This window comes from Tasmannia lanceolata, unplaced genomic scaffold (assembly GCF_043159265.1).
Source record: "Tasmannia lanceolata isolate RefF3 unplaced genomic scaffold, GAP_Taslan_0.1 ptg000004l, whole genome shotgun sequence".
Taxonomy (NCBI): Eukaryota; Viridiplantae; Streptophyta; class Magnoliopsida; order Canellales; family Winteraceae; genus Tasmannia; species Tasmannia lanceolata.
In genome coordinates this window covers 12,694,328-12,707,994 of record NW_027518681.1, presented here as the reverse complement: position 1 = coordinate 12,707,994, position 13,667 = coordinate 12,694,328, and the positions used below count along the sequence as shown (strand labels likewise).

At 37.8% G+C, this 13,667-nt stretch overlaps 1 protein-coding gene and 1 pseudogene across 3 annotated transcripts; both read right to left on the bottom strand.

Annotated features, from left to right (window-relative positions):
- Window positions 1-1,163: 1,163 nt before the first annotated feature.
- On the bottom strand, window positions 1,164-6,057 carry LOC143875544 (4-hydroxy-3-methylbut-2-enyl diphosphate reductase, chloroplastic-like; annotated as a pseudogene). Its single transcript, XR_013250138.1, has 7 exons — window positions 5,773-6,057; window positions 5,576-5,650; window positions 5,384-5,489; window positions 5,147-5,241; window positions 2,452-2,637; window positions 2,273-2,359; window positions 1,164-1,522 (listed from the first exon to the last, which is right to left on the bottom strand). The product of XR_013250138.1 is annotated as a 4-hydroxy-3-methylbut-2-enyl diphosphate reductase, chloroplastic-like (transcript).
- A 141-nt stretch (window positions 6,058-6,198) lies between these two features.
- On the bottom strand, window positions 6,199-13,402 carry LOC143875543 (PQ-loop repeat family protein / transmembrane family protein). Of its 2 annotated transcripts, XM_077377116.1 has the most exons (13): window positions 13,060-13,103; window positions 12,870-12,912; window positions 12,708-12,734; window positions 11,209-11,375; window positions 10,737-10,835; window positions 10,313-10,416; window positions 9,109-9,277; window positions 7,435-7,536; window positions 7,265-7,360; window positions 7,083-7,103; window positions 6,762-6,820; window positions 6,597-6,687; window positions 6,199-6,514 (listed from the first exon to the last, which is right to left on the bottom strand). In XM_077377116.1, the coding sequence occupies exons 4-13, from the start codon at window positions 11,350-11,352 to the stop codon at window positions 6,386-6,388; spliced, it is 1,014 nt and encodes a 337-aa protein (XP_077233231.1). In that variant the 5' UTR covers window positions 11,353-11,375; window positions 12,708-12,734; window positions 12,870-12,912; window positions 13,060-13,103; the 3' UTR covers window positions 6,199-6,385. The 2 variants fall into 2 exon arrangements, with proteins under 2 accessions (XP_077233231.1, XP_077233230.1); XM_077377115.1 differs by lacking the exon at window positions 11,209-11,375 and having other exon boundaries at window positions 13,060-13,402.
- Window positions 13,403-13,667: the final 265 nt, after the last annotated feature.

Below are 13,667 nucleotides of genomic sequence, written 5' to 3'. Positions count from 1 at the left end.
GATGGGCTGTTGCATGTGAGACCAGCCACCTCAGATGAATTAAATGAATAAGACAAAACTTGAGCATGTGTGGATGCTCTCACATGCAGCAGACCATCCGCGAAATGCCTTATGCGATGGTAGCTAGCAATGGAGCAGGGCTTTGGAATTTGTTGGGTGGCCCACTTTTACAAAGAAAGGCACGCACGCACGCGCCGTGGCACGGGTGCAGGGCCGAGGTTTTCCTAAAATGATTTTTTCCCTTACTTTTAAGGTGTAACTATGAATTTAAGGGGTGTCTTGAAGAGATATCTCTCCGTTATAAAAACCCAAGAGTGCCCCATATTTTAAAACCAAGGAAAACGACTGTTCTGGCTCTCTGATTTCTCTTTTTGTTACAGTTATTTTTTATATTTTTCTTCCTTCTCACTTTTATATTTCTGTTGGGTATCAACAATTCGTCGAGCTATTGTATCCTGAGGGTGATTGCGTTCGGAGGTTCTTCGGCAGAGGCGTAAATTCAATTTAAAGAAAACTACTTAGTCCATGCCTCATCTCCCCGCATCAGAGGTTTATTTAAGATCATCTATTTTCTATGTTTTTACAGAAATCAGGTGCACTGTATTTTCATTTGGAGGAAAAATCAACATCACGAGGCTAATCTTCTTAAGTGATATTTGAAATGATAATCACACTTCTTTAATAATAACAATTTTTGCTCCATTGTTCACTTTTCTAAATAGTCAAGAAAGTGATATATTCGCCCCCTTTTTAAATGGGACAGCCCCCTCTAGTGTATTTATGACTACCCAGTGTCTGGCTAGAAACATCAGTTGCATTTTGGCTGCTACTTGTAAACTGCAGTATAAGATGTTTTTAAGATTGCAGATTACACACAATAAGTTGCATCCAAAAAGCAATGGAGTTGCATACTATAATTCTCACTTTGAGTACTTTGAATGAACTGTATCCAAGATGGGAAAAAAAAAACATTGTTATGTATATTGGGCTCCTGCAGGGGCCCATCTCTCTTCCTCTTAAAAAAATATGGCATTAGATTGACAGGATTTCTCTCCTTTGCCATAAGTCTTTTGTTTTGTCATGTTATCTTCCCTGTTTTAAGTCCAGTACAAGCAATTTTTTGTTTTTGTTTTCTGAGAAATCACAGTAAAAACCAATACAAATGATTCAAGAGGAGAATATACGCTCCATAGAATTTTTTCCTGCGAGCAATGCTCATTTAGAGTTTTAGAACTGGCAACATAGCTAATAAAATTCCATTTCGATCCATACCCATCTTGAGTCATTCTTCCTGGGGGTTTCTGTTGATCTTTTACATGTGAAATAGAACAATTACATAGCTAATACAATGTTCTCCACAGCCCCTACTTTATGAGTATTATAAATAACGAGGCACATAACCAACCGGCAATATTTGAATGCTACTCATGCCTTGAAGTTTCTGCGACTCCCCAAGTTAAGCTACCTGCAGAGCTTCTTCACGTTTCACGTCAAACACCTTGATAAGGACATCCTCAACAACCTGTTCCAGTCAATCACATAAGAATTAGAATCTATAAAAAGTCAAGAAAAGGTACAAATTTAGATAGAACCAATGATCAGCTACTGGAAATAGGATATAATTTACCAAAGGTATGTTCTCCTGACACAGGATTTTTCAGTTACTAATATGGAAATCGGACATCCTCAACTGAAGTTCATCGTGGGATTTTTCAGTTGAAGAACCTATGATTAGTAGCTTTGTGTTTTATTTTTCTATTTAGTAGATGATTGGTAAATTCAGTATAAATATGAGGGGCATGTCCTGCTTCCGCCAACTTTATGGTGTTGCTCAATTATCCATTATATAGTAACTTTATAAGCTGCATGGCAAGTAGGGCAAGCTAGATTTTCCATGATTAGGAAAAGGACATTCAAGCAGATTATTTTCCATATAAAGTAGGTGTCAACCAATGAATAGTCATGCAACATCAACATCTGTAGGTGTCAATCAATGATTCAAATGTCATTGATTCTTAAAGAATCAGTGTCATTGATCACGTCTTCCTTCTATACCAATTTCTAGCTGCCAAGTTTTCAAGAAAAATTGTAGAATCTCGGATTTCCTCATATACTATGGCGATCCAAGTATTCAAGCTTTCACTCATATACTATGGAGTCGTGAACAGAACTTATATCCAACAAGCCAAACAACATTTAGGGACAGGGAAGCCTCAAAAGTCAAAGATTGAAAGAATTTAACTGCAGAGATTTTCATATTTAAGAAAATTACCTTATCTGGAGTAGAAGCACCTGAGGTTACACATATGGTGATTGGACCCTCTGGTAGCCAGTTTTCTTTCTCAACCAGTTCTCCATGCTGACACAATAAACAAAAAACAGCTTGATTACTATCATTCTAAGTTAATCAAATGGCTAACAAGTTTCCAATGATTTCCTCTTGAAGCTTACATTCAACTTATAACTTAATCTGTTCCCAGGTCCTATCCTCTGCTCACTGTCAATCCAATAGGACGGAATTCCTTTCTCCTCTGCAATCTCTTGTAGATGTGACGTATTACTTGAATTCCATCCACCAATTACTAAAATGAGATCAACTTTGTCCTTCACCAGCTCATACATTGCATCTTGTCGCTCCTGAGATAAGTTTCAAATTCAATTTACAGGAAAGGTCAATCCAATTAGCATGCTTATATGTGCAAAGACCTAACAATTGTTTAAGGGGTACACTTGTAGAATTGATACTCTCTATTCAATCGAAGTTAGCAGCACAAAAGCTTTGCAGTTGGGAAAGCTTGGGAAGCATGCGGTACAAGATAAAATCATTTTGTGTTTTGTAAAAAAAACACACAGGAGTAATAAGCAGAATAAAGAAATACAATGAACATATTATAAAGGTGAGGAACACAGGTCTAAGGTCTATGAATGAACACTTGGTGGAGACAAACAACCATGCCTCAAAAGAGATGGTCTCCAAAAAATGAACACTCTCAACACAAGGGATCGGTCCGTATACTGCAGGAAAGTGGTGGTCCCCATGTGACATTTTCAGAATTGGACAACTAACAATTTAAAATAAGAAAGATCATAGAAGTTTATAAGACATCTAAACTGGAGTATACCAACTCATGGGTTTTGGTTATAGAGAGATGATTCATCAGCCTGCAAATGAATTTTTAGCATTCATGTAAGCTATGATGTTTGGGATGCAGCTAGGATTTCCTATGAACTCTTTTTCTCTGGTTGAAATTTGAGACATAAAAGGTTGAGACAGGGCTTCAAACTCTCCTCGCTAGCTATTGCCAAAACTGTACTATAGAAAAAGTTCATTTCCTTAAGGAGGACACAAAAGCATAAAATTTTTTTTGATAGGTAAGCTGGGATCGAACCCGTGACCTCAGGGTGGAAGGCCAAAGCCTTTACCATTGCGCTAGGGGCTCAATCCCACACAAGATCATAAAAATCTCTGAATATTTTGGATGTTCATTTTTATCCAAAGTCCCAAGAAACAAGCTTTAAAAAATATCATTGATATTTGCCACAATGAATCAAAGGTTAACTTCTGTAACTTACCTGCTAGCACCTTGATTGGTTCCTTGTAGTTGTACGCATCAAAGTTTCTTACTGTCGCCAATTTGTTACAATTCCATGCAAGTCATCAGTGTAATGAAAAGGACTATTTTTTCCATTTTAGAAATGTGGTAATCCTTCTTTACATGTTGCAAGCTCTATATCAAGTAGATTGGGTATATTTTCTGGGACTGGAAATTGAATTCAAGTATACTCATAAAGATGTCGGACAGGAAGGGAAGGAAACTAGGAATGAAAGTTCAGATCTCCTTATAACTGGATTAGGATAAAAATTGTTGAGTACAACAGAATAAATAAACAACTGTGTTCAGACTTTACAAGTTTTAAAAGAAATAAACAAACTTGGACTGACAGTTTTGTAACAAAATTACTAACAGGATCATGAATGTGACAGGATAAGGTGTAATAGTTCAGGTTCAACAACAAAAGATCAAAATCTGGATGAATGGCTGGCGTGGAAATTTTAACAAGGATGAAAGTTTCAGGTTTATAAAACTGGTCATGGGATTGGAAATGAATGTCGAACAGTTCTAAATGAAAGGTTGAAGAAATAGAGACTGAATGGTAGAATATGAAAAGAGAAGACAGTATGATTTATAACAGGAAAACATAAGAATTAACTAGAGAGTAGCGGATCTAAATATCTGTAACCAGATAAATAAGAAAAATAGGTAGGTTAGAGCCATGCAAGCAAAACCCTAGGCATCACACCTAGGTTCAAGGTGTCACACCTCGAGGATGGAGGCTTCACAGTCCCGATGGTTTGGTGTTTGCAGAGAAGCCCTTTTCTTCATTCATTCAATCATGCTTTTGATGGCCATAAGGTTTTATATAACTAGGCTCTTCCATGACCTCTTCACCTAGACTTCTAATCAAACCCAATGTCCGATTGCTTGAACCAATCGACAAGCAACATACGGTTCCCCTAAACAACAGTACTATTTGATTTAAAACAACTAACAAACACTGCAACTGGACTGTATGACTTATCCTGCAAAAACTTCTGACTTAAATAATAAAAAACAATGAATAATAAAAGAAACTATTCTAATGTGGCCCAGGTGGAATAGGCTCCTATTCGACTAGCAACAAGTCATATTGGACACTTTGTCTGAAGTCAAACAAGTGGTAGAATTGCATGTCCTTCTTAAAACTGCAATCCACCTGAACTTTTCTTCACATTTCTTCAAAATCAAGTGGGTGGTACCCATGGGCCCCTCTTCATGACCTGTTGGATCACCATCTCTATTCTCCAGAGCTTCTTTGTGTGTGTGTGTGTTTTTTTATAATTCTGTGGACAACCACATGGGACAGCTATAAACTCGGTGTCAACAATGAATAGTTATGTGCCATTCAAAAAGAAAAAAACAGTGAATAGTTGTGCTATACTGACAATTACAGTTACAGTATGCTGGTCAAAAACTAGCACAGGTTTCCAAAAGATTGAAGAATCATTGACACTGACCACAACTTCCTTCTATACCAACTTTTCTAACTGTCATGAATTTGTAAGAGTGACCCGATGCCTTGAGAAAATCTGTCAAGAGAACAGTACCTGAGTGGCGTCGCAAATCGTATTGAAGCTCAATAAGTGCTCGTTGATATTTTCTACTCCATGCTTCTGCATCATGGTCCTCTTGTCCAATTTCCCTGGGAAGTCGATCAAGTAAAAACCTAAATATCACAAGCTCCATTGTACCCACAAAATAACAAGGGAATGACAGATTTGTTTTTTTCCCGAAAGATAAGAAGGGATTGGCAGATACACCATAATAGTATAATTGTGACTCACCAATTTCTTCGGTTTCACCTTTGAGCATTGTAGTTTGGTTCGCAATCCCTACTTTTAGTAAATCAATGTCTGGTTCAAACCCTGGGAAAACTGCATTCTTGAATTTCTGCAGACATACAGACTATTATTTCACTGAATAATTCCAAGAATAATTTTTTTACATTATCAGTGACAGAGACAGAAAATCTGTACCGTCATAAACTCCACTTTTGTTGAACTAGATCCATCGAGCTTGCCTCCAAGGATATAGTCACATACGTACATTCCCTGGTTTCAGTTAAACAATTCCAACAATAGTGACTAAACATGTATAACTACATTTGATTATTTGAATCATCGGAAGGAAGAACACAAGCAACAAAGTGGGAAAATGAAAAAAAAAAAAAAACCTCTGCCATGTTCTCCACAATAATATATTTCCCTGCAACCTCAACATCTCATCTACAGCAGCTCCAAAAGGAGGCAAAACCACTACATCACCCTTTTCGACAAGATCAAATTGTTTCTTCCCATCCGCAATGGGAATATTCTGCACTCCCATCTCTGTAAACCTCTACAAATTTAAAATATAAAATAACTTCATAGGCATAAACTAAATGATATGGAGGCACTTAATTAAATACCTCAATTGTGAACCCTATGAAAATTCATAAAAATATCGCAGACTTCCAATATATTCTTGGGCCTTGAAGATTCAACTAAGCACACCAGAGTATGCGAATCTGCTGTGGAGTCCTATTAAGTCGTTCTGCACTATTCAAGGTTGATTATAATCATCTAAGATCAGTAAAATCTCTACTCCTTAACAAATGAACTCCTACAATTACTCCCATTTTATTGCTCGCGCTAATTTTAACAATACTTGTTGACCCAATCTGATGCTAATACACATACATACATCCATCCATACATATTTTCCTAAAACACAAATCACAGATAGCCCAACATGCACGTTTTAGCAGCAATACACCCATCAGATCCTTAGAGATTCTAACATATGGTTTAGTCATTTAAATTTTCAATAACTGAATGTTTGAGGGATCGCTTCGCTTCGACATAGTCTCCACAATCCTCTCCATGGCTACTTTTCGACCTCTGCAAGAATGTATAGTAGATGAACTGTATGATGATCTGTGAAGAGATCTGTTAAGATAACAAATTCTAGTAGGTATTGAACAAGAAGGCTGTTTGTACACATGATAACAAAGGATACAAATAAGTCGAGGGCCACGCAAACTACAGCATCCAATAGCCATGGCATGTTATCTTTTATCCTTCCCCATTCCGTGCTCCTCACAAGTATGCTGACATTAACATGAACTTGTTCAGAGAGAGAGAGAGAGAGAGAGAGAGAGAGAGAGAGAGAGAGATTTCAAACCTTCCCACGTAAGTTGCATTGGCAATGAGTGCAAAGATGAACATGAGAGGATTCAAACCCTACACAATTCCAGGAAAATGCCTTTAACAATCAAAACGGAGCCCATTGGGTTCCCACTTATTTTATAAGGGCACCCTCCCTCTTTGTCTTATGTGAAAAGCATCATCAAAAGCATAAATTGGCAAGTATGGGCCCCATCAAAAGTATAGCAAAAACCACAAAAATAACTATTCTTATTAAAAACAAGGGCTGTTCTAATCAGCCCTCCAATAAAAAATCAGCTTTGCATATTGAGAAATCAAAGGAAGAAAGATATATTACCTCGACACTGCCTCGTTTAATCTGATCAACACATAATAAATAATTAAATTAGTTACAAACTAAATATCACACACACACACACACACACACACACACTCTGACACATACCAACATACTAAATGATACAAATCACTAATTACCTTCTTAAAGAACTCTTAATCTTCTCTTAATAAAATACTTACATTTAGGCATATTTGAGGGATTCTGCCTCCCATATATATAGCTGCCATTAACCATCCTAAGCAAAGCCCGTAGACATTGCTCTGTGTTCCATAATCCTATTACAAACACACCTCATAAATTAAATGACACTAATCAAAACACCATGATATGAGATTTAGACTAATTATACCTGCAATAATCTTCGCCCCGATAATCCAATGTATCCTTCCATCAAAGCCTTGGTTCGAAAGGGCAAGTTGACGGAACTAACGACAAAGGTTCCATAGCCCACCTGATATGTATTATAATTATGTTTATGCTTAGTTTAATCCTAAACTAAAAGCCAAAGGCAAAAATGCGAAACCAAAGGAGATCATTGTCACGATCAGTTCCAGTGATTAAGGTAATTAAATGACAACAAAAATCAAAGGTTTAGCTTTTCTTAGTAGAACCTTAAATAAGGCTTGATGGATAAATGGTCTAGGATTACCTCGTCAAGTTAGGGTCAACAACAATGAGCTGGACTTATGATCAATAATCAGATCAACGGCTCTGATCACATCTAAGTGGCACATGTGGATCAAATTAGAAGTAACCTAACAACCGTCATCCTTTTAGACTTTTTTAAGTTTACATATAAGCCTAGTAAAACCACCTAGTTGACTAGGGACTGGCCTGAGTTGGCTCAACCCTAACCCCACGAGATGTTACCAAGTTGACCAGTTGACTCAGGAGAGGCTTGAATCAACCAGGCAAATTTTCAACTACATATGACTTATTAAGGTTAGCCACTTGATCAACCAATATAGTCACCACGGGTGAGTGAGAGTGACCCACTCACAAGCCTATACCAACCCGACCCAGCTGGGTTTCCCAACAAAACATAAAAGGCAAACTAACTGTTAGGTCCAGCAAGGATTGCTTGAAGCATTACAACCTAGGTATCTAGTTTGGAACAGAGAAGCAGGATTCGTACCTGGAGTTGGGGATTCACGAATTCCCGAATCGCGAATCCGAACCGTGATTCGATTCGAATCCCCGATTCTGGGGAACCCTGATTCCCAATTTATGAAAACCCCGATTCTCACTTTATAGGAACCCCGATTCTCAGGCGAATCCCCAGCGATCCCAACTCCCCAGCGACTCTCAGCGATTCCCCGGCGACTCTCAGCGATTCCCCGGCGAATCCCCGACGATTCCCCGACGAATCCCCGGTGAATCCCCGATGAATCCCCGTCGACTCTCTTGCAAACCCATGATTCCCGCTTCCAACCATCCCAGGAGCCTTCGATTCCCGCTTTCGAATCCCGAATCAAATCCCACTTTCGATTCCCGCCTTGGCAACCTTGGTTTGGAATACCTAGTTTGTTGCCTCCAGCCCCTATATGTAGATATACACTAGGGTTATTGACTGGTTAATGGACTCTAGCCCATGTAGGCCCACTACACCGGTCCATTATCCATGTGGGCTTATATTAGAACATAATTAGAGTTATATTATATACCCAACACTAACATGGGTGGAAGTGTCTAAATTTATGGGTGACAGTGGCACTAGTCACTAATTGGCCCATGCCTCAAAATTTGAATAATGACATTACGTCTTTGTTAGAATAGCAAATTTTGTCTGCCCTACACTAGAAGGCTACTTTGCAGATATGTACGCTAATTGGGTCTTTGATCTTGTGGGCCTTAGCTCAGAACCACAATCATCGAACGATCTGATTAGTCCAAAGACCTTCCAAATGGATGGTTCAGATTCAACCCAGTTGTCGTAGTGGGAGAACCTCGTTGTGTATTTACAGTAAGGTCGTTCCCTACTGAAACATTAATTCTCTGTATAACCATGTCTATGCTTAATTACCTGACGTGGAATTCTGATGGGTTGGCTTGAAGGCTTGGTGTAAGTTGAGAAGCTCTCATCTTCAGAAGAGGAGTCTTGTTGTAAAGTAAAAGCTGAAGGGCCGCTCTTAGGCATCCCAAGATAGGATCCAAAGGGAGGAGTTGCACTGCTAGCCAATGATCTTGCTGACCTATAAAACATGAATTTCCTTCATCATCATTAGAATAAGAAGAAGAAGAAGAAGAAAATTGGTAATGACACCCATAAATTTCTTTATTTTGCACTTTGTTAGTTTGTCTTATTTGCTTCTTCTTCTTCTTTTTTTGAAATGTCTTATTTGCTTTTACATTCGATCTACATGTAAAACAAACTGAAAAGGGTACAACGCCGAATTTTAAGGGCTGTCACATGGCCTCCTAATAACCACTATATTACTAAGTTGTAATGCTAGTTTGTCTATTACGTAAAAAATTTCAATGTCATGTACAACTTATAACAAGTGCATGTGCTGCACTTCCTGATTTTACATTTTTTTTTTTACACGATTAGCTGCTATCACCCAAAAAAAAAAAATAGGGGTGCAGAGACCAAATATCAAACATAAGAGAGTGAGGGTTTCATTTCCTTTAGGCCCTATTTGGATTGGATTGCAGGAAAACCATTTCTTGAAGAAAGTGTTTTTCCTTGGATTTTTTTTTTCTTCAATTTATATAAAAATGATAAATTTTTGGGATATCATTATAAATTAAAGATCTTGATAAGTAAAGGGAAATGATATATCCACCCCTTTTGATCAACAGGAACACCCCCAGTAAGTATATCAATGACTAAAGAGGGGCTGTTGTACTTATGTCTGAAGAATTCAATGTCCCTGATTGCCACAAACACTGACAGGGGGTGTTCCTGGTGATCAAAAGGGGCGGATATATCACTTCCCTAAATAAAACTTGAAATGTATACTTTTTTAATGAGTAATCAAACATTGGAAAAGCATGAAATATTAGAAAACTTTTTCTTCTCCAAACTTTTCAAGAAAATTCTTGCAATCCAAACACGCCCCCCCCCCCCCCCCCCCCCCCCCCCTAAAGGAGATGGGTGCAGGTGCCAAAATAGTGATAGAGACATCATTTCCCTAACAATAATAATAACAACAAGAACAAGTAGAAGAAGAAGAATGCTATTAGTTAATGAAGAAATAATATGAAATAAGTACACATTTACTCACGTATAATATTTGTTGCTAGAATTAGATACTTTAACCGGAGATGCTCGAGTCAGCATGTTTGCATTATGTGGCTTGGGTTTGAGAAACTTCGTGTTCTCTTCAACCTATATAACATAAACCACATTTATCTTTCCTTTAAATCTTTACAGAATGTGACATGAACAAAACACACACACATATAAGCTATTGATGTTGGCACTACCATGTTTTGATAATTGTACAAACTTAGCTTGTCTTTTATTATTAAAACAGTTGTCCAAGGTTATTGCAGTCCCCCAAAAGTTCTAAGGAGCAAATTAAAAAGGAAAAAAAAGCTCGGTTTGTGAAAATATCAAAACATGATAGTGCCAGCATCAGCATCAGTAGCCTATATACATACATGCATATATAGACACGTGACACACGCACAAACAAAGAAGCATACCAATGGCTTAGCATCAATAGCCCTGATCTTGCACCATCTACAGATGTAATCGTAGTATACGGTCTGCAAGACTAACACTATTGTAGTGATCGTGTACAACTGCAAAAAATACATTGACAATACGCATACATATTTAGAGATACACTAGAAATTGTATACAATACAAGGTGCAAATGCCAAATGTTTTTCTATTATAACCTTATAAAAATATGGGTGGGCCAGGTGGCCCCGAACAAGGTGCAAATGCCAAATGTTTTTCTATTAAAACTTGAGGAATGCACAGGGATTCCTATTCAAGTGGCAAAATTGCCACCTGAATGCACAAGGATTCCTATTGGTTAATAAAACGGCCGCCTGGCAAAGATGAGTAGACTTTTTCTGCTATTTTAGGCTGCTTTCATTGGGACTAAATTACCCTTCTTTCATTCGGCTTTCCCTGCTAAGTTGGGCTTCTTTCACTTTCTTTCCTTACTTTTATGGGCTCCCTTGCCAATGGACGGGTTCTTATTATGACATTTGGACTCTCCTCTCTCTCTCTCTCTCTCTCTCGTCGTGGGATTTTCCTTGCGCCATGGATGACGAGTTGATGAACCCCAACTCCACAACGGTCACGCATTAAGATATTGTCCTCGCTAACGTCTGCAAAAGGGAAAGAGTTGAGTCGGGAAAAGGACGCAGGAACAAAAGCCATTGGTATTAAGCAAGAAGAACTAAGAAAGAGAAGATGTTTTAAAGGCAGGTTGAATTTAGTTGTGGAACTGAGATGGGCATTAACCAAGATGTGATTTTGTCAATAATTAAAGATTTTAATCACACTACAAGCTATATTGGTCCATCAATCACAAAGAGATCAGAAAAATGAATATATAGGCTTTCTTACTCAACTGTAAAACACTAAAACTAAAGTGAGCATTCAACAGCAAAACTTAGAAGTGAGCCTCAAAAGCTGCAAGAAGATTGAAATTGAAGATCGTAAATGCTACTAGACACTCTTGGAATCTAGTAGAGAAGTCATGTAAGAATACTAACAGAAACTTTAGATGGGTAGAAGAGAGAATGTTGACATGAGACATGGAAATGAGCCATAACCGACCGGTTTTACGAGTGGTGCCTTATTTCCTTATTATTTACTATCTTCTGGAATTGGACTTTTGCAATTGCTGGAACATTCTACAACTCAACAATGGGAAAAGAAAACTCATCTCTGATTTCTTGCTAGAGTTCTATCTGTCTCTTCTATTCTTTTTCTATTATTTGGAATTCTTGATAATGTCTGCTAGTCGAAAGACTTATGGAATCAAACAACAAGGAAACATTCAGGATTGAACTTGGTTTTTCTTCTTGGCCTTTTAGTTTATGATGTTGGAGAGAGAGAGAGAGAGAGAGGTGATCCAGAGTCCGGTCACAAAGAGGTTCACGGATCGTGAGAAGGCAATCTAGCGTCACAGGGAAGTACTTGGGTTGCTTCTTCTCCATCCGCTTCTATTCTTCTCCTTCCCCTTCTTCTTCTTATCCAATGTCACAGTTATCCATAGCTTTTTGTTGGGGATGAAGATTTGGTAAGTGAAAGTTGTTTTGAAAGGTAAAGGCATGAAAGTAGGAAAGTGGAATAGAAGAAGGGCAATTTAGTCACAATGAAAGCAGCCTAAAAAAGAGCACTAAAAGTCGACTCATATTTGCCAATCGGGCATTTTACTAACCAATAGAAATCTTAGTGCATTCAAGCGGCAATTTTGCCGCTTGATGCTAGCATTCCTCTTAAAACTTTATAAAAGCATGGGTGGCCTGAGGTTATATAAAACCTTATAAATGAAGAGTTTCCTTTAACTATTAAATATCTTATAAACAAAAATTGCTGAATAGCTATTAAATGTCCCATGAAGAATGTTCGACGCATAGCACGTACCGGTTACACGTGTTTTTTTTTACTCAAATAAAATATTGAATGAAAAGAAGAGTTTGTGATAATACCAAAGCTGTGTAGAACTGGGTCGGCAACTGCATTCACCAAACAAATGAGTTTCAGTAAAATACAGACAAGGAAGAAAACTCACTGCTAACGTTAGATTTTCTCTATTTTGTTCTGTTAACATGAGCATTCAGCACCAAGGAGAGAAAAAAAAAACGACTTACGGTAGCTGGTTCAAGAAGGCAACCCACCAAGTTGAAAATGTCTCTGCACGAATAAAACATGAAAAATCTCAAATCTCTGAACATATTTTTCCATTGAAATTTCATAGTAGAAAAGAAAGCAAAAGAAATTGATTCTATCTATAGAAAGATGTGGTTTGAAGCAAGTTTTAATGGGTGAAATAGTACAAACCCAGCAACCCAAGTGAGTAGAAAAGATAGAGAGACACCATGGCCTGATTTATTGTGAAAGTTTGTGATGATTTGAGGGATTTCTGCAACACCCCAACAGACGAGACTAACGAGACCAAGAGAGAAAGAGATCTCATCTTTCAGATTACAAAGGCAATCTTTGAAATACCTCTCCACCCAATAAACACATTGTTTCTTCTCTCTAGAGCAAGAAAGTGAAGAAACAGACATGCTTTTGGTTTTGCCCATCTGTTTCTCTTGCTCTGTCACTCTCTCTATATGGGTTTTATAGGCGGAGGTCGATTAAAAAAAAGCGAGGTGAATGAGTCCTGATTTCACTGCTAGTACTGAAGAATGTGCCAAGAGTTTTTATTAAGAGACATTGGAAAATGCAGAGCATATTCCTACCAACTAAGTTCTTAAATTAAGAAGAAAGATACGTTTTTTTTTTGTAGTTTTATATATTGTTTTTGTTCCTTTTTTTGCCTCTTGGGAGTGATACTATGACAGCGTCTTTACATGAGAAGCTTAAACTGCTCCCACCAATACCAGGTGAGCATGTTATGGATACTTCAACAAGGGCTAGCTAACAATTAGATGATATAAGTT

Bases quoted from the DNA above. Each gene is read 5' to 3' on its own strand.
- LOC143875543 (XM_077377115.1), bottom strand. From the start codon at position 13,307: ATGGGCAAAACCAAAAGCATGTCTGTTTCTTCACTTTCTTGCTCTAGA. The intron at 12,913-13,059 runs GTTTGTACTATT...TTATTCGTGCAG, and splicing joins CTACTCACTTGGGTTGCTGG to AGACATTTTCAACTTGGTGG. The intron at 7,361-7,434 runs GTATAATTAGTC...TGTTTGTAATAG, and splicing joins CGGGGCGAAGATTATTGCAG to GATTATGGAACACAGAGCAA.